The 19,670-nt window shown below is 41.9% G+C and overlaps 1 protein-coding gene across 1 annotated transcript in view; it reads right to left on the bottom strand.

Moving 5' to 3' along the window:
* Window positions 1-6,212, bottom strand: part of fbn2b (fibrillin 2b) — a 65,667-nt gene extending 59,455 nt beyond the window's left edge. The window contains exons 1-2 of the mRNA XM_071487873.1: window positions 5,977-6,212; window positions 2,431-2,749 (exon numbers count right to left, since the gene is read on the bottom strand). Of these exons, the coding sequence (XP_071343974.1) occupies window positions 2,431-2,609 (179 nt within the window). The 5' untranslated portion in view covers window positions 2,610-2,749; window positions 5,977-6,212. The remainder of the gene's footprint in view (window positions 1-2,430; window positions 2,750-5,976) is intronic.
* Between the last annotated feature and the right edge of the window lie 13,458 nt (window positions 6,213-19,670).

The following is a 19,670-nucleotide window of genomic DNA, read 5'->3' as shown; positions in this document are numbered from 1 at the left end:
TCAGATGCCGCCCTTGAGTGGACTGATGCCAGGTTGCAGTGTGCTGTAGGAGCCAATAAATCAGAGTCAGTCAGCATGAGACCCAGCACTACCAGAGACAGACCAGGGGATATGGAGCTCCAGCCAGCAAATAAACACTACACCCCAGCCCAAGGCTAGTGTAATGACCATCATTAAGCTAACCTCCCTCCATCTCCCACACAGAGAATCTGTGAAACCAATGATTGGTGCAACTGGACTCGACTTAGATGAAGATTATGGTAAGACACAAGCGTGGGTTTGCATGTATTTGTTGGGATGAATGGGTTGGAGTAAAATTCAATGACTCCTGTGCAAAAACATTTGGCCCTAACTACACAAAGGCTAATCAACAGCCAAAACACTGACTTACGCATCACATATGTGATTTCTTCACCCTGAGGCTACTGCCCAGAGGTGGTTAGATGTAGATGACTAATTTTACCCCATTTCAGATGAACTGTGATCGTTTTCAGCCAACGTCACTCAAACAGTAACTGAAAATAAATTCAACACATTAGGCCTATTTGCTTTGGCCAGCTTGCACCAGCACATGGGAGGCAGTTTAAAGTTTTGGAATAATTCAAGTGACAGTTACCAGGCAACACCCAGAAATCCAATGAAAATAATCAAAAAGATGTCGAACATTTTGTCAAATAACTCTGGTTTGTGGTACTCATACTGGCCTGAAGCCCAGTGTACGAGCAGAGCTTTTTCACATACCCATAGTTTCAATGATGCTGTGTAATCTCATCACCTATTTACTTCAGTACACAAAACAACCATTTAATTCCTAACACAGTAGTGTTTCCAGAACTTAAGAATGTAATGGAAAAAGTCTGCAGGCTTTTGTTACTTGTTCTCATGAAACCACACACTATTTGATGGGAATAATACGCTATTGTGCAAGGTCTCCTGGTTTGTCCACTCCTGTGGCCACTCATTGTCTGTTTTACAAACTGTGAATGTGGATTATTGCTAAGTCAGATCATATATTTAATTTTTTTTAATTTTTCCAATCACCTCATTTGTGGTTCCAGTGAACACTTGATGTATCATACAGGATGGTGGCTGTAAACATATTGACCAAACTGAGGGCAGACAAATCTATTTCTCTTATGCAGCAGGAACCCTGGCTGAACATGTTTCTAAAGAAAACACCAGTTATAGACTGGGGGTCTTACTTGAATGTGGGCCTTACCATGCGTTATTAATAAGCTTTAACTAAATATAATTTACCCAGTTTCATTATTTCTGTCTATCTCTGTCACTATCACTCCCAATTTCTTCTTCATTTCATCCCTCATCTCATCCCTCATCTCATTCCTCATGTGCTCTCTCTTTCTTCCATACTTTTCCTGTCATCTGTTATTCCTTCTGCTGCTTTGTCACCTACAGCAGTGAAACAAATGCCCCTTTTCATACCCCCCTCGGGTGATACGAATACCTCATTTCCTGTGGCTTGGCACTGGGGGAACCATAAGCTGGGACAGATGGGAGTATGATTGGAATAACTGATGCAGACACTGAAAATAGGCACCAACAAAACATCCTTTGTTTTTCGAGAAGTGGCGAAATATACAGTGAAAGCCCTTTGCTACACTGACACACATCCCACACCCAGATTCACGCTGTTTAGGTGACAGAGTGAAAGAGTTGGACTGCAGGAGAGAGGGGACAGAAGGGGGGGGGGGGTTGCAGCTGGTGAGAGGTGATGTGATCCCTGTAGTTCATTTCACTGGATACCCCCCACATACAGACACTCAAATAAACAACATCTTTAAAAACATACACATGTATACATATATGTTCATATGTACCCACACACATCATTCTCCCCATCGCTTGCCTCAACTTTAAACATCAGGGCCAGCAATCTCCCCCACAGCAAGTCCTGAACTACTTTCTCCAGCTTAACTAATACACCCAGGGGAATTTGGGTCATGCTTTTCTCTCATCATCCCCTCATGAGATGTATAGAAAGCTGCTTTTTCCTCTCTTCCCATGAAAATGTCAATTTGCTGTAAATACACTTGAAGATTTCAGTGAGGCAAGCAGCCTGTGATGGTTGAACATGTGCTGTTTTTGAGAAAACAATGTGGTAGTATTCAGCAGCTTAATTTGGTATAAGGGAAGCTTGGCCTCAGCCCAGAAAGCACAGCAGTTGGAAGAGAGCTTCCAGGAAAGCAGAGAGGGGAAAGTCGTTTATATTTTAAACCTTCACCAGATAGAGCAACAAATGTTTTGAGTTGTGTATGCAAAACCAAACTTGATTTACTTCTCTTCATTTCAGCACTCTTCTTATGAATACTTCCAGAGTATAATATGAACAAAATCAATACCAAAACTTTGTCATGCACTGCTGCTCACTTGGTTTTTGACTTTGACACACACATAGAGTCTTATCCCTACCCTCTCAGTGTTTCCTGGCCACGGCGTCGAACCCGCTGCACCTCTTTGTGGTCCGCAGTGCCGGTGAAGCGGCTAGCCTGGTACGGTCCATTCCCAGTTTGACCACATGCCACATGGACCGCCGCAAGACACACTGCTGCCCATCCCAGCAGCACCTGAGCCAGCTTCCCTGATCCCATTGGTCCGTCTGGCTATCCCTCCAACCGCAGCACCTCCGTGTTACCGCTCACTCTCTGATTCTCTGTACACCGTGTGGACCCAGATTAAGTGGAGGGATCTAGACCTGGACCCAGTCCTGGTGTGCACTCCAGAGTAGGGGCTGGACAGAGAAAGAAAGGAGACAAATACAAACTTAGACTAAGAAAGTTGTTCTGATCATCTAGCACTGTGGTTCCCAACCTTTTTTGTCAGATGTTCGTCCACAGCCTTGACAGACGAGCTCCAATACCAACAAATGTGTTCATTGAAATGGATTAGAAACTAGATATTATTTACCATTAATGATATAAGAGTGGCAACTGTTTTTCATACAGCTGAAAAATACATGTTTAGGTTGCTTTGGTCCAGTTTCCATGAGCGGCAGAAGCTGAACATTTCAACAGTTTATCCATTACTTTTAACTAACAAACTAAACTTCTCTGCTTATTTGTTGACTCGTTTTCAAGCATTCTCAATAGCATATAACATATGATGCTAATGTGCTAACTGACTCAGGTTGATGGGCAGCTTATTGGAGACTATGAATTTACTCTTGAAGTAGATGGGTTTTCCACATACCTCCTGGCACCTCCAGAAGTACCCCCGGGTACAAGTACATCTGGTTGGAAATCATTGATCTAACAGATCGAATCAATTTTACCCCCGTGATGCTGCTGAAATCACCCTCACACATTTTCCAACCTTAAAAAATCTTGTAAAAAGGACATCATACCGTTGGTGGTTATATTGAGAAAAGAGAAAACACATGAGTTGGAGGTGAATAAAGAAGAACATGCCAGAAAATAGAGACACTGCAATTCTGACTTCCAGCAATCTGTTTTCACTATCCTGCACTTCAAAGCAGTCTTATAAGTGGTTTATCACTCCACAGACACCAAATACTGTTATGTACTAAATGCAGGCTATAGAGAGAGAAGTCATAAACTGATTAGAGAGACTTGCTTAGTGTCTATTATCTAGTGCTGTTGAATATTACATATTTTTTTATGTAAAAACTGTAAAATAAAAAGAGGCTTATATGAACTGAAACATGTCAAAATAGTTGGTGTGATGTACTGCACTGCAAACCAGCCTCTAGACGTATATATACTGCAACACATGCAATGTTTTAAGCATATGAGCAGTGCATCTCATTTTTAGGCCTCCAACTCATCCATCATACTGCAGTATTTTCCTACATCAATGGTTCCCAAGCTGGGGGTCAAAACCCCTGAAAAGGTAGCCAGATAAATCTGAGGGGTCATGAGATGCACAAATTATCTTTATTTTTCTGACCTTTCCCTCAACTTTAGTATTTATTCTGATATACTGAATATTTATGTCTCTTTTGGGCTCTAAAACTATTTACATAAAAAGCTGGAACATGACTCATATTATGTCATATATGCAAACTGTGACAACCGGTCATGAGTCATGAGCTTTGATTTACAGTAAAAGTTGGGAAACACTGTCCTAAATCATAGCCATGCGCCTAGAGGGAGCCAGAGAGACAGACTGGAGGGAGGTGGGTCGAAAGGACAGGGGATACTGATAAGTAAGAGTTAAATGGTGACATGAAGATGATCAGTTAGCTCAAGAGACTCTCCTTCCATTGCACTTTCCACAGTCAGAAAGAAGAGTGGGGACATTTAACTGTTAACAAAGATCAATTACTCATCCACATAAATGCCGTGAAATTAAATCACTCCTATTATCATTTCTTGTAGTGTCTGAACTTCTTAATCAAATTATGAGACTTTCTAGCCCCATACATAGCATATATAGTTTTACAAGCCTGTCCTAAGTGCATTAGGGTGTATTAATTTGAAAAACATCCAGTGTCTGACTGGATTGGACAGCCATGAGGTTTATTTTCTCTTCTCCACCTCATTATGGACCACAGGTTTAAGAGTGACTGTGGGCCCCTGGTGATATATAACCTCAGCAGACCCAGCCTCCAGCCCTGAAGCCATGAGTCCAACCACATTATATATCTGGGCTGGACAAAGAAAGGAAAAGAAAAGAAATACGGCTCCCACTGACTCAGATAAATTTTAATGGAAGATGGGAGATGGATGAGCAATGAACTCACTCCAGCATGCAGAGAAGAGGAGAACAAGACAAAGAAAAAAGTGGTTGGCAAAGTAGTAAATAAATGCTAATGTGAATAGAATTGACCATAATTATTTAACAATTTCCCCTTTTTTATTGCCAACCCAAATAACTCTGTTAAAGTTTGTGTCTAGAACAACTGCTTTGTCATGGCCTAATTTATATCCCATCTATTGTATCACTACATGCATCTATTCTTCTTTATGGCCAAATTATTAAAAAACACATTTTTCCCATTCAAACACGTCAAAAAAAAAATTGCTGGGGTTATAGCTGCTTGCAATAAGAGAAGTGGATGTAGGCGGGATCAATGCTGAACAAAAGAAATGCCTGATCAATTATCGAGTCTGAGCTCTGCGGAGGACTTCTCCGAACTGTGCTGTCAAAATAAAGCAGGAAAGCATCCATCCTGCATCAGCATTTAATCATCTAAATGAAAACACATTCATTGTAATCACGCAGTAAAACATATCAAAGCATAACTTTACATTAGTAGAGAAATATTGACACTAATGCCAGATGCTAAACCATAGAATTAAATAGGTTTACTGTAGATTCACTATTGAGATCCACACACACACACACACACACACACACACACACACTTCAAGTCCATGAAAGATATCAAGTCCCATCTGCTACACTTGAAAAATCTAACCCGTCTCATTAAGCAGAGTGTCTAATGTAGGTTGACACAAAGACAAATACAATTTTTTTTCCCACAATATTGCAGCACTAAAACGAACTCTGCGTGTCACCGCAACTTTATGAATGGAGAAAAAACACAACATCAGCTCCTGCACACTAAAACACAAGTCAATCCCAGGTGGGAAAGTATGTTAGTGTGTTTTGTTTTGTTTTTTTTATTCCACTTTATTCGCCAGGAAAGCTTCTCCCAAACTATGAGAGCTCCAACAAGGCGAGCGATCAAACTGTAAAACGTGACTGGCCTGTCGTTTTTTTGGGTTTTTTTTTTTTTTTTTCCATGCAGTTTCCCAAAAAAGCCGGTAAAAAAAAATATGCAATTGCCGCGCTTTGCCGCGCTTAGGAACAAATGTTAAATGTATTATCCACCTTTCTGCAGATCAAGCTTGCAACTTTAGCCCTATCTATTTAGCAGACATGCATCAAGAGATAATGCCCCGTGAAACAACGGGCTTCTGAAACAACAGTCACCATCAAAGCTATTGATTACTTGATTGTACTGTTGTCATAGATCACTAATGCACACAATACCTTGCAACAATTGGAGTGCCTTGGCGTCAAGGAGTCCAGAGTCGGAATTTGAGACAGGATATGTGCTCCAGGATGGAATATTTAACTGTAGCCTTGTGAGAAAAGGAGAAAAGTTAGGGAATTGCCCTGTTTGGGAGAGGGGAGGGGACACAGAGTGAGGCAGAGACAAGGAGAGAGGGAGAGGGGGTAGTAACGGGCTGCAGGACAAACCCACATTCCTCAAGACTCCTAGAGTTGTTATAACAGGGGCCAAGCAGCTAAACCTTCACACTGTGGCCAACATGGCTTCACTATCATCACCCTGCAAAAAAAAAAAAAAAAAGCAACAACACTCCCTCAGGCTATCTGTGTGATGAGATAAGGAATTACCAAAATAAATGATCTTTGGTGATTGTAAGCAGCATTTGCATCAAAATCAGGCTGTGGCCAACAATAGCAAATCAATAGGAAGACTAACATGATCCACTGAAATGTAAGGATGCCATGATGGTGCACAACTAGAGTTAAAGAAGAAATAAAAGTATTTGTGATTAGTCGCCATGTTTATGCAGAAATTAAGTGTTGATGCAGTCAATTTGTGTATAAATGAAGTTAGCAGCAATGCATAAAGAGCATGTTACTCTGCCACAGTGCATCACATTTACTCTTGCTGTTCAAATAGTCCTGCTATTTACTGCCTCGGCCCACTGGTGTTTGTGATTGACACATCCTTGTGCTTTGTTGCCACAAGTGCTGATAGGAAGTTAACATTGAGAGAGTGGCCATCTGGGTGGTATATTGGTGAGGACAGCTGAGCACATCTCAGATGTTGCTACCTACTGAGCTGATTTCACCACTCTCGACAAAAATGGTGTCCGCGCAGCTCTACAGAGGAAATTCTTGTTGGCTTGATCAAAATGAGAAAAGCAAGGTGGTATAGAGATGCTTGTTCTCACTTGCAAATTTATTGTTAGCTTCAAAAGTAATGCATCTTAATTTCTAACCTTAACTAGACCATAACCACAACCAGATTGTTGTTCTACCATATTCAATGTCACATTTTTGATGAAGGTTGTAGAGTGGTAGAGTAGAAAACACCCAATCAAGGTTCAAAAGCGGTGGTTTGGCAGCATTGTCCAGCTGAATTGTTCAACATCTGTTGTGTTTGTTTGGTGAGTGAACGTAGGAAAATGTGTATCTATGAAGTGTCACTTTCAGTATCACCTTTTTGACCCTAAATGTTCCTGTCACAATCATAAACTTCACACACACACTTCCACAGATCAAGTGTCAAACTATGAAAAGACTTTAAACCCAGTTGTACTTTCCACAAAGCGAGTGAAGATAACATTTTACAGAAATACTCCTGTTTGTTGTTCATTGTTTACATTATCATAAAGTCTCAACTTGGTTTAAAAGCAAGCTGGTTAATGTCGTTGTGGCAGACAATGCAGCAAAGTTTTTCATCACCAAAAGTTTCACAGTCAAGGGACTTCAACAGAAGTACTTGTAAGATAGTTGAAGGGGCTTCGTATAGGGGCTTCATCTGAAATCTTTTCTCCAAATTGATAATCTGACATTCACTCCCACTTCACACAGCCATTGGCCAGGTGTGCAGATGTTAGAGAGTAAGGAGGGTTTGAACTTCATAGAGTGTTCCCCCTCTATATGACTTTCCTCTCCACTCAGACACCAACAAACTCTCTAGCCCTTATGTTGTGGTCAGACAGCACATGCTCTTCTTTTGAATCATAACCTTCACTTACTTTGGTTAACTTGCTTCAAGAACTATCAAAGCTAGAAGAACCACCAGATGCTACATGGAACCACCAACGGTTCTGCCAGTAGAGGTAAAGAAGCTTCTCAATGTTCAAGTGGTTCTTCAGTCAGTGATGAGCACACTTTAGCTCTCAAAGGACCCCTGAAGAACCATTGTTTGTCAGAGTGGAGACTTGTTTGTCACTTGAAACCTCTTTGGGGGACAACAAGCAGAGTCAGTGTTTACCACGGCCAGGGACTCTTGAACTGTCTCCTCTGTCTGTCCAGATAACAACAAAGTTTTCATAAAATAAATACTTTTTTACGCAATAGAGCATTTTGTAGACTTGAGGGATACCTGGAAATTCTCTTATTTGACCTCCTTGATGAGCCCCAGAGGCTAAGATGTTCTGTTGTAATGTCTTTGTCCAGTTTTTGAGACAAAGCTTAACAAAGTTGGGTAATTACTACCATGTGCATATGCTTTTTGTCTCTGCAGGGCGGCATGACCCAAATTTACCAAACTGAACGTGAGGGGTCAGGATTTCCGGAGAAGAGATGATGTAAAACCACTTGTAATCGTCAAGGGAATTTTTTTTTTTAAATTTAAATTTTACTTGAAAACATGAACATTTCCATGTTGTGCTCACCAAGGAGTGTTTAGCTTTGTTGCCACCGCATGATTTAAGCAAGAGTGAAACTAACCATGGAGGGAAATTCCCATGAAATCAGATTTTAGTGGTATCACATACCTTGGACACGAACACAAACATGGACGCTTCCACGCACAAACAAACACACACACACACACACACACACACACACACTTTGTTCGAATGGGGATCAAGCTGCATGCTGGTTGGACCAGTATTCAGCAGAATCATGCAGTCTCACACTGACACCATGGAAGACAGGGGAGAGACTGGAACAAAGACTAAGACCCTTAAGGAGTATCAAGCTCATTTTGTGTGTGTGTGTGTGTGTATGTCCTCTTTCGTTCTCTCTCTTTCCTCCCTCTCTCTCCCAGCAGTCCCTCCCTCTCCCCTCTAAACAGAACCACATTTTGCCAAGCAGTGATCTGGCTACAGTGAAATCACACCACTGTCTGTGTGTATTGTGCTTTCAGAGCCCGGGGAAATACTTTAACTAGCCCTCCCTTTCCCTCTTTCTCCTTGCACTCTCTCTCACTTCCTCTCACTTGTCTCCCATGTCTCTCTTTCCAGTACATACATTTGTATACACATATGTAAACACTCGCAGACACACAGACACACGACAAGGTAAATACATATGGCCTGAAGAGCAGGCTGTCTATGTGACCCAAGAGCAGCGTGTGCTCGTGATGTCACAGATTTTTCCAGTGATGGTCGTTAAAGTAGGCGAGGAGATGATTTTTTGTTTGTGCACAGGATTCACGTTTAGAGGTTTGGCTCTAGACTCACTCCAAAGTGCAAATGTACAACATGAACATGTGTTTTCAAAATAAGGAGTTGTACTGTCAGGTTTGATACTTGTTATTCCATGAAAGAAACACTGGTCCTGGTGAGATTTGTGGTGAGCCTTGTGGTGACTACATGGGCTCATATTGATAAAAGCAAGCTATTTGTTTTACATGGACCAGACTTCATTATTATTACATGTGCCTGGCCCAGTTGGAGCAGGGATGTGAGGGCTCGCTTGTCACTGTGGTGTCGAGCTTGGGGTCCTTCTTGTAGCTCATATAATATGAAAGATGACAAGCCGGTACAGAAACCAGATGCGGATTGGATTATCCTCACATGAGCACACTTTTACATTAACACACACACACATATGCATAAAACCCGCCTATACCCTTTAAATCCCGCCTCTAACTCAGATTCCTTGTATGTCAGCTTTGATAGGAGCAGGATACATTATGATGCAACCGTGTCTCTTTGTCTTTGCGTGTGAGTATACGTAAACTAAAATGATCTGTACTTTTGTCTACACTTATTTTTGTGTAGTAGTTGAATTCTTGAAGCAATGCCTGATCTCCCCCAGCGCTGAAAGAGAGAACCAGGAGAGACCACCGGGGCCTGGTGGGGGCTTTCAGACTGTCTTTAGCCCAGCCAGGAGAGACACCACTGAGCCAAATCACTTCCATGACAGCCTCTCAGCAGGGAGAGATTCATGGCCAGAATTAGTCATACTGTACTGCTGCCCATAGGGGTGAACCGGTGCATATGTGGGTCACTGAAGGTAGGACTGGACCAGAGGAGTTTATGTTGAGGGATTTAAATTATTTTCCAAGAGCATTTTTTTATAGCCATGTATTATTGCTCTGTTTATCTCTGACAAACATGAATTGGATATACAACACTGTATTCGTCCTCAGGATGTAAAATATAACACTACTAAAGTGGTAATTCGTTCTGTACAGAGGTTCCCTGAAAAAGAGTTTTGACTCTTTTGAAATTTATTAAGACGTTTCTAGCCACAAGGTTGACTGCCCTATAAAATATGTAAGATGTTATGAATGCACAGAAAATCCTATCTTAACACAGGTGGTGAAGCTGGATACCCAACAAGGACATGATGCCTCAGCTAGGCTAGTGTTAGCTCATTGGTATACTTGACAGTAGGAAATGAGCTGAAGTTTTGCATTTGAAACAGAGTTGCTTGAATCTGCAGGGTTATAGACAAGAGACCCTGGAGCAAAATAGATGACAGGTTTTAGTTTCTGCAAATTAAGCAATAATGAATCATTACAGCCTTCAAATTATGGAAAAACACCAGTAATCCTGTTGTTTGTGAACATCACTGATGGTCACAGTTCCCATTTTCCACACAGAATTTATTCACTCAATGTGTCTGTAGCTCGTAGTATAAAGGGTAACCTTAAGGTCATAGGATAGAGAATGTGTGTGTGTGTGTGTGTTTGTGTGTGTGTGTGTGTGTGTGTGTGTGTGTGTGTGTGTGTGTGTGTGTGTGTGTGTGTGTGTGTGTGTGTGTGTGCGTGTGTGTGTGGCAGGGCTAAGGAATTAGAGGTTGGTTTCATAGTGTCATCATGGTCTTGGGGTTTGTGGTTGGAGTCTGTGGGGTCAGGGTGGAGTGTGGCTGGGTCTGATAGATGGTTCCCACTGGGAATCTTGTGGTCAGCTGGTGTTTTTATTTCTCTGGGTGGATGAAAATATGATCACTGTACCACACACATAAAGACACACAAATAAACAAATGCACACAAGCTACTGAAAGTGGAAAACTGTAACCATGGTTGTAGATGGATAGATGACATGTCCTCACGTGCAGGGCACAGGAACAACCCCTGACCTCATCCTTTTTCTCAGCCTCCTGTTCCAGTTTTTCCTCTCTTCAACCCCGTCTCCTCCCCCCATACCTTTTTTTCCATCTTTCTTTCCATCATTTGCTTACAAGGCAGGCATTTCTTGCCTCACCTTACCCGGAGCGCTGCTCTTTTCGGCTCTGTAAAGACCTGGCCTTGTGCAGCTGTGCTGCCCCGGTGATGCAGTGGGAGAGGAATGTAGAACTTCAAAGTATAACATGAGTGGAGACAAAGAATGGCAGTGTTCAGAGGGGATGAGAATATGTGATCTCATAAAACAGCACACAAACACATTGGTCCATTTATGCAAGGTTAGGCTGCAGAGGATGAGGAGGGAAGGAGGAGGGAAGACCTGCCTCACATGTTCCCTGCCTGCTTTGTGGGAACCAGAGGAGGAAGAGGCGGGTATACACGTGATGTTGCTCTCCAGTGATAGAGCACATTGTAACTCTGCACGGCTCGTCTGGCCATGGTTAAATGACTGTTAAAACATACAGTGGGGAGAGGGATGGAGAGGGGTTTATGTGTATGATATGACTGAAGCTTGGATGACTCTGGTTTTAGTGGGCCATGGAGAAAAACCTTCTGGATGAGGGTTTTGAAATTCCATAACCCTTGTAACTGTGAAAGAAAGAGGTTGAAGGCCCTAAAAAAAATAAAGAACTGAAAAGTCGAAAGAGGCAAGGAGAGAAATGTAGCAAGATTCCAAGAGAGCGGAAAGAATCCTCAGACTGCTTGCTAACAGTTTGAGGGGCTAATGGCTTTCAGATGTGCGCAACGTCTTTTATATTTTCAAAGGAGCATAAAACATTCCCTCTCAGAGGAATCCAAACAACGGCTGGAATTCAGAGACTGAAAATTCACAACAGCAGTTAGAACTAAATGTTTATCTCATGTTCGCTCAGGTTACAAGTATTATGCGTTTTACATCCACAGACAGGCCTGTATATTTTTTTTGAAATCATCTTTCAGTTTCGGGCTCCATACTGTTTCTGTTGTGTTGATGTTTTCTCTTTGGGAGTGCTGTAATGGGTACAAGAGGCTGGGCGGGGGTGGTGTTCTCCCTGTTTCCTGTTCAGACCTTGGGGGAGCTGGGACCTGGAGCTGGGGAGGTCATTTCTTGCTCCAACTGTTAAGTTGAGAGTCAAAGAGGGGAGAAAGTGGAACACTCTAGTTTCTCTGTCCACTCTCAGCCACGTGCACATTACGGCTGCTCAGTGATGGACCAACGGCTCCATTATCAGACAATTTATACCACTGTCATATTGTCATTTCAATCACTTAAAGCATGATAACATTTCTCCAGAGTGTTATCTCTTCTAACTCTGGCAGAGAGCAAAACCAACTCCCAAACTGTTGACCTGTTACTTCAAACCGACACAAGCTGACGGTAGGACAGTTGGATGGACAGTCATTAACTAACATAGATGGAGGCAGTGGGATTATTGATGTGGAAATAAATATCCACTGTTAGCACTCAGTGCTCTCATATAACTCATGCGCCATCCTCATATCAAGGAAAAAACAATGAAATGGTTTTGTTTTATCCTGAAAATTGAGACATATTCGCTGACAGACCCAGTTGTTTTCAACATAAAAGACCTCCTTCCTGCGTCCTTACCACACAACCACTTTTCCACTTTCCACTTTCCCCCTCAACCAGTCAAGCAAGTTCCTCATTACTTACGGTTCCAAAATTAAATCAAATCCATTTAGCTATTCATAGTATACCCAAGATAACTGTGAAGGCAAAGGCAACCAAATATATATACAATTAAATTTACTTGCTGTTGTAAGACATGTCTATCCATCAGGATCGCATCAGGACAGTGTGTAACCTACTTTACTGTAATCCTATTCAATAACTAAGCTCAACTAATAAAACCCTCCAAAAATTTTCCCCAAGCTTGGCCGCTGCGGTGAGTTTGAGGCTGCCCATACTGAGGTGCGGTCTTCCAAAATGACTTATACCGCCAAGTTAAAAAGGAAAAGGGTGAAAAATGAAGCCTAATCCTCCTCCTCTCATTGGAGGTGGGGGATGGGCAGCATCGCCATAGGAAATGGTGTCTGGGCTTTGGAACAATCTGTCAAGTATAACAACTTTGATATGTCTTTCTTCCCCTCCTCTTAAAATGTTTGCACTTTAGCATGCCGTAAACTTGTCATCTCTGTTCCAGTGGAGCCATAATTTGGCCAACACTGCAGTACACTTATACCTGTATAGGCTAAAATTTACTGTGGTCTCATGTTTTAAAAGACTTAAAATTATGTCAAAACTCAAGATTTAATCAAAGAGATTCTGTTTGCACAGGACTTGGAGATAACATGTTTTAGTCCAGGAGTATGTTTTCTCATGTCTTTATGTCAGCCTGTCTGTGACAAGTTCTTGGATTTCACACTACACTTTTTGGCTCCACACTGCGCTTCCCTTTAGCATCATTTCTTCATAGCCTCAGGGTTAGAGGGGGCCACACATGCCCAAGAATGTAAAGCAACCACCCTCGTAGCCTATTATCTTTAAATATTCTGAGACCTTGACATTATTTTATGATGACATGCTTTAATTTACCTTTTTAGTGCTATGAACTTTACCCCTATTTGCCTCATTTACTTCTTCAATTACTGATTTCCTACAGTTTCCAGAATGCCTTTTGACAATTGCCCAGAGAACATGGCCCAACTTGTTCCATTCAACTGCAAATTATTGCTATGTGTAAGAACACACAGAGATAACATTTGCAAGATTTTCCAGTCAAGAAAAAGTGAGTAATGCCCTGCTGTTAAAAAAAAAAGATGTGTAAAGTGACTGTGATGCATTGGAGTGTGTGGGACTGTTAAGGACACAGATACAACTTTAGTGGATTATTGTGGTGTCCCATGAACAACACAGACAGATGTATTCCAGTTGTTCCTAATTTGCTTATGCCTATGATCTGAGGGATGTGAGTGTCACATCTCATCTCTAACAATTTTTGAGGATACAGCGGTGTCACTGTGATAGGGCCCCATTTTCTCCTGGCAAGCACATAACCAGCTTCAGTTTCAAATACAAGGATTTCCACATTTGTAACAATAGTGAACATGAAGACACTATTCAAAAAGCAATATCATGAGATAAATCAACCTATTACACACAGAGAGAATTACTTTAATAATAGCTCACTGCTTTGGTCGGAACTGGCAGCTCAGCCCATAAAGTAAAAATACTCCACCATGGTAAAATTTCAGTCTAAATACAACATCACCATTAGAATAAGTGCAGGCAAGATTGACCAATTTGCTCCATCTGGACACTGGATGTCTCCCATTACAAACAGGTTTCGATCTCTGTCAGCTAAGAATAAATGTTTATCCATAAACGCCGTCTGCAGAACAGGTGAAGATAGCTGCAGGAAATCTGATCATCAAAGCCAAAATACTGAACAAAAAATGAGCCATGTTCTCATTTTCAGCATCATTCCAAACCACTAAGCCAATTTATAATTTATAATCAAGCCAAATAGCATAAAAGTTATGCTTCACCTCACTTTGGCTGAGCACAGTAACACACCACCAGGCATCTGTACATCCACTTGAGTGTGTGTATGTGGAAGTAAGCTTGTGTGTGCACATGTGTTTGTGGACATACATGTAGAAGTGTGTCCTTGTGTTGTCAGTGTATGGGCTGGAAAAGCCACAAAAAGCATTTTATGAGTGTGAAACTCTAGTAAAGCAGGTGTACTTGGGACAAATGGGAGAACAGGACGTCCAGCTATATAGCAGCCAGCCTGCTGCCTGCTCTGGTCTGCTGCTGCTGCTGTGTGCTGCTGCAGTATGATCATTAGAGATTTGGACAACAGATGCTAAGATGCTTGAACATCCTCTTAACCTACCTGTCTATCAGCATTCCATCCACCTTTCATCCATCCCCCTGGTCCTTCCTGCCGCTGCCTTACTTCTTGTTCGGTTACAGCTGTTTTCATGGGGAATCACAGAGGTGAAGACAAAAGCAGAGGAAGGGCAGATGTTTAATGTAAGTATGTGCATGCAGAAAGAGACAACAAAAACAAGAGGGAGACGAGTGAGAGAGAGCGAGAGGGAAGAGACTGATGAAAATATGTGAAGAGATGGATTCTTCTCAGAAATCGTCACCCTTGTGCATCAGAAAGAAAACATATTCGGTATAAGTTCTGATAAAACAAATCAAGAAAATGCCTCTCTTATCCTCGTTATGGGAAACTAAAGTCATGTCCCTCTGTCAACACAAACAGATGCTGCCGTATCCCGCGACTATCTGTGACACATTTGTTTAGGGTCAAACCCCTATTGCTGTAAGACACGCATATGCTCTCAGGCCTATTAAAGACACGTATCAATGGACCACCCAGGAGTTTTACACAAACCAAAAAAAGGAAAGGGGGGGAGGGGGCGTTTAGTCTAGAAACACAGAACAGAGCATATGTAGTGACAAGTGGGAAGATCTAAAGAGATGATGAGTCAATTTTCACGCTCTAAACCCCTAATGTATACAAATGGTCCCATCACATATGTTTGCATGCGCACACACACACAATGCAAGGCTGCGTGGACATAGTGGTTTTTCTGAAGGTCAGTTTGGGCTGAAAGCATCAGGTGGCCAGCTGTGTTTGCTACATCATGACACCTACCATGCATTTCTGTCTCCTCTTCTCTCCCTTGCTCATACGCAGGTCATTTTTTAGCTCATTTATTGAACTTAGTCAGTCTAGGTTACAGTGGCCGTGTCGCTTGGAGGACAAACACAACCACTGACAGCCATGTTTATTCAAATGCCTTGTCACGGTTCCCTTCGGCAGTTTCCTCTCTCTAGATTGTTACCAGTCATGTTATGAACTGTCAGTTTTGTTTTTAAATTAATTTAACATTTTAAGAAATATGCTTATTTACTTCTTAACGAGAGTTTGATGAGAAGTTCAATATCACTCTCAATGTTGAATATGAAGCTACAGCCAGAAGCCAATTAACTTAGCTTTGCATAAAGAATAGAAGTTGGGGGACACAGCCTGGTTCTGGCTAAAGGTTTAAAGTCACCATTATAGCGCACTAATGAGCTGTTGTATCTGTTTCATTTAATTGGTCACCAAAAAAACAAATGTGAAAATGACAAGTTGTTGGACTTTTAATTGGCCTGCTTCCAGTTTTTATGCTAAGATAAGCTAACATCGTCTGGCTGTAGCCTCATATTTACCTGACAGATACAAGAGTGGAATTGACCTTCTCATCAAAGTCTTAGCAAGAAAGCAAACAAGTATATTTCCCAAAATGTCAAACTATTCATTTAAGGGTCCTCTAAGTAGTTTTATCAATCTGCATTCAAGACATTTGCACTTTCTTGTCTATTTGCTTCATCCTTTTTCAGGCTCTTTGGTTGATAATGTCTCAGTTAACAGCTGGATTTCTACTGGCAAAATGTGATGTCTTTGCCAAGCATGTTAAAGGGTTTTAATGTGTGCACATGAAAAGGGCTCCTGGTAAGGGAAATAACATTACATTGCAGGAATGTATTATAACGTTTACTACTGGCCAAAGTAGATTTATAAACAGCATGAAGGAAGCAGACAGTGATGTCAGCTGATTTTTTGGAGGGTTTTATAAACACACACAAGTATTTCCTGCCTTCATTGCTTACCCAAAGTGATCCGTATTTTTGTGTGTATGAAAATGCAGTCTTCACTCACTCACTCACTCATTCACTCACTCAATCCCTCGCTTAGTTCAAATCAGAAGTCCCTCACTCCCAGTCTACAACATGTGTTTGCTCGGCATTGACAAGTGCGATCCTGCTCAGCTGGGCTGTGGCTGGTTGTCACCCCACTGGAGCTCCCACACGGGGAGCTTTGAAGTGTCGAGGGCCCCCCACATGGAGAAAGCAGTACTGTAGGTGTACAGGCAGACAGAGGCCTGGGGGTGGGAAGGGGGTTTTCTCAGGATGAAAGGCTGTTGCGGTCCAGCTGTTTGCACTGCCAGCCCAACACCAAGAAAAGACACAGGATTTCAAAGAATCAATATTTGTTGCTTTGGTCGTCTGGTTGAGTTGGTGATAGACTCAGTGAACTCTTAAAAGAGGCTGTTTGGTCACAGAACTGCCAGTTCATCATATTTGTGGTTGTTTGAATTCATGCCTCTCCAAAGCTGTGAAAAACACTTTTAAAATGGACGCTGAACTTGGCCATCAATTTCCTGAGTCTCCTCCAGTAATGTTACTTCGAAGTGGAAAAGGGCTGAGATGTGACTGTGGAGGTGTGTGGTCTTGCCGAGGAAGTGTGTATGAGCCTTTCTATAACGTGGTCTCCAGCATCTGGTACTTGTTGAAGGCTGGTGGTTTGATTGTGCTCTGTGTAGTTCGAAAAGCCTTCGCCGCATCAGTGCGCTGTTTGACTTGATTAGCGAACTTGACTCTATTTTGCATTACCAAATAAAATAAAGACTCCACATGTAGGCAGAGCACAGATTTTGTAGAGCTGTGCAGCAGCAAACATTTGCCAGCACCATTAGATTTTCCAACAAGTCTTGTCAACTCACAGAGAAACGAAACAACTGAGAGCCAATGAGTGTCACTAATCTAGCTTTTCTTCCCCACTTCCAAGGCCCGCACATGTTCATGATGAGTACACACCCTGCATGCTAAAGTGTGTTTATGTGTCTTTTAGTACATGTGGAAGGGCAAAGGTTATGGGTAAAATTGGAAGAGGTTTGTGACTTCATTTTGGGGTGCACGCTGCAAAGATTTGAATTAAATGTTAGGAGTAACATGGTGATACAAGTGTGTGTAGGTGTGTGTGTGTGTGTGTGTGTGTGTGTGTGTGTGTGTGCGATTGCCATAATCGGAAGACTAGCCTGAGGAATGCAACTCCCACTGTCAGCTCTCTCTCCAGCCCGTCCATCTTCATTATGGCCATTCCTGCATACTGGTCATGTGATTTACAGCTACGGGCCCCAAACACCAGTGATATAGGGCAAATTCCTGACTGGGATCAGTCAAGTTTCATACCCACAGCAGGGGTCAGGAGCTTAGAAAGAGGAGGAATGAACAAGGAAAAGGAGAGAGGGTATAAGAAACTGGAAATGCAAGCAGGACTAAATGAAAAAGAAAGGAAATTATCAAGACATGGCATGGTGCTGTTAGCGCGAGGTTTTAGGTAACTTAATGAATGAGGAACAAATTAAAACAGGACATGTTATTTTTATGACAACAATCAAAGACATTATTGGGGAAGAAAGAGTGAAAACGGGAAGGGGGGGGGGGTTGAACAGGATGAGACAGGGAAAAACCACACGGAGCAAGAGTCATTTCCAAGTCCAGGGTTTTCACTGAGAGGTGTGAGGTTTTACACTGTTTAAAATCTCCCAAGTCTTGTTGACATAAGACCTCAGCAGAGATCACAGGCCAACTCAGGGAAAGAGTCAGCTCAACACCTCTGCTGTATACTGAGTTGTTGGTGGCGGCGGTGATCAGATTGAATTATAACATGTGCCATTCATGCATGCAGTTTGGCTCTTATCCTGGATAAATCCTGAGTTTTACACCAAACAATAAATTAATCATACAAATAGATTAACTGTAGTATTTAATATGTACAGAAGCACTTAATATTTCCATGGCCATAGCTAACAGCTACAACACATTCCTGGCTGTCGTTGCTGATGCTAGATAAGAGTCTATCATTGTGGGTTGTTTGCACAGCCCATTGTAAAAAAAAAAAAAAAACAACACAGTCATTACTTGAACAAAGCACTAGGTTGGTAACACATGAGACAATGTAAAAGATGTGGTATGCAATTGTTTTGGACCACTTCAAAACCAAAAGGGTAAATAAGTGGTGGCAGTGGAAGGAAGAATCAAAGCAGCAGCTGGTGATAAGAGGTGGTAAAGAAAGGTGGCATGTCTGCTGTGAGAATGTTTACAACAGATGAAGATAATAACATGATGATAAAGATTATTATTTATGTGTTAATGATAAAGGAAGGCCAAGCACAATAAGAGACCGTAATGTTTTGGTGTAATTCGCTGGAACAATTTTCCACTGGCTTCCAAAATATGCATCCCCATACCCACAACCTCTCCACCCTCCTCCACCCTCCACACCACATGCCTCGGTGACACTTAAACCTGGCCATTTCTCCTATCCTCCTGTTATACCCGTAGAAGGTGTTTTCTCCTAAAGTTGGAGGAAGTCAGCCAGATATGATGCAGTCATAGAGACCTTAATGGGGGTATGATAATGATAATCATTACTGAAATGATGATGAAAGATGTGTTGCTGTGAGTAATTCAATGATGTCACTGGAAGACAATGAGAAGCTGAGGTGGGGAGAGGCAGCTGTGCGCGTCCCGACCTGTTAAAGCGAAGGGGCAAGGCTGAGGGCAGCTGGGATGAAGCAGGACTCACAAGACAGAGTGAGCACAACTGCAATTGAGTTTATTAAAGAGCGTGTCTATTTAAATATTTATCCAGACACTCGTGTAATTAGTATGACATCTGGAGCCCAGCCAGCTGTTGAAGGACATGTTACAGAATTACTGGGTAAAAAGGTAAAGGCGGTGGGGAGAGCAGGGGAAATTTTCTGCGAATGAGAACACATTTTTGTATTAAAACACAAATAAACCTCCAACAAAATGAGGCTCATCTGGGAT

The sequence above is a fragment of the Trachinotus anak genome, unplaced genomic scaffold (genome assembly GCF_046630095.1).
Source record: "Trachinotus anak isolate AG129_WGS33_773 ecotype Australia unplaced genomic scaffold, CSIRO_AGI_Tana_v1 ptg000010l, whole genome shotgun sequence".
NCBI classification, from domain to species: Eukaryota; Metazoa; Chordata; class Actinopteri; order Carangiformes; family Carangidae; genus Trachinotus; species Trachinotus anak.
Note: the sequence above shows the minus strand (reverse complement) of the source record. Positions and strands in the feature narration are given on the sequence as shown.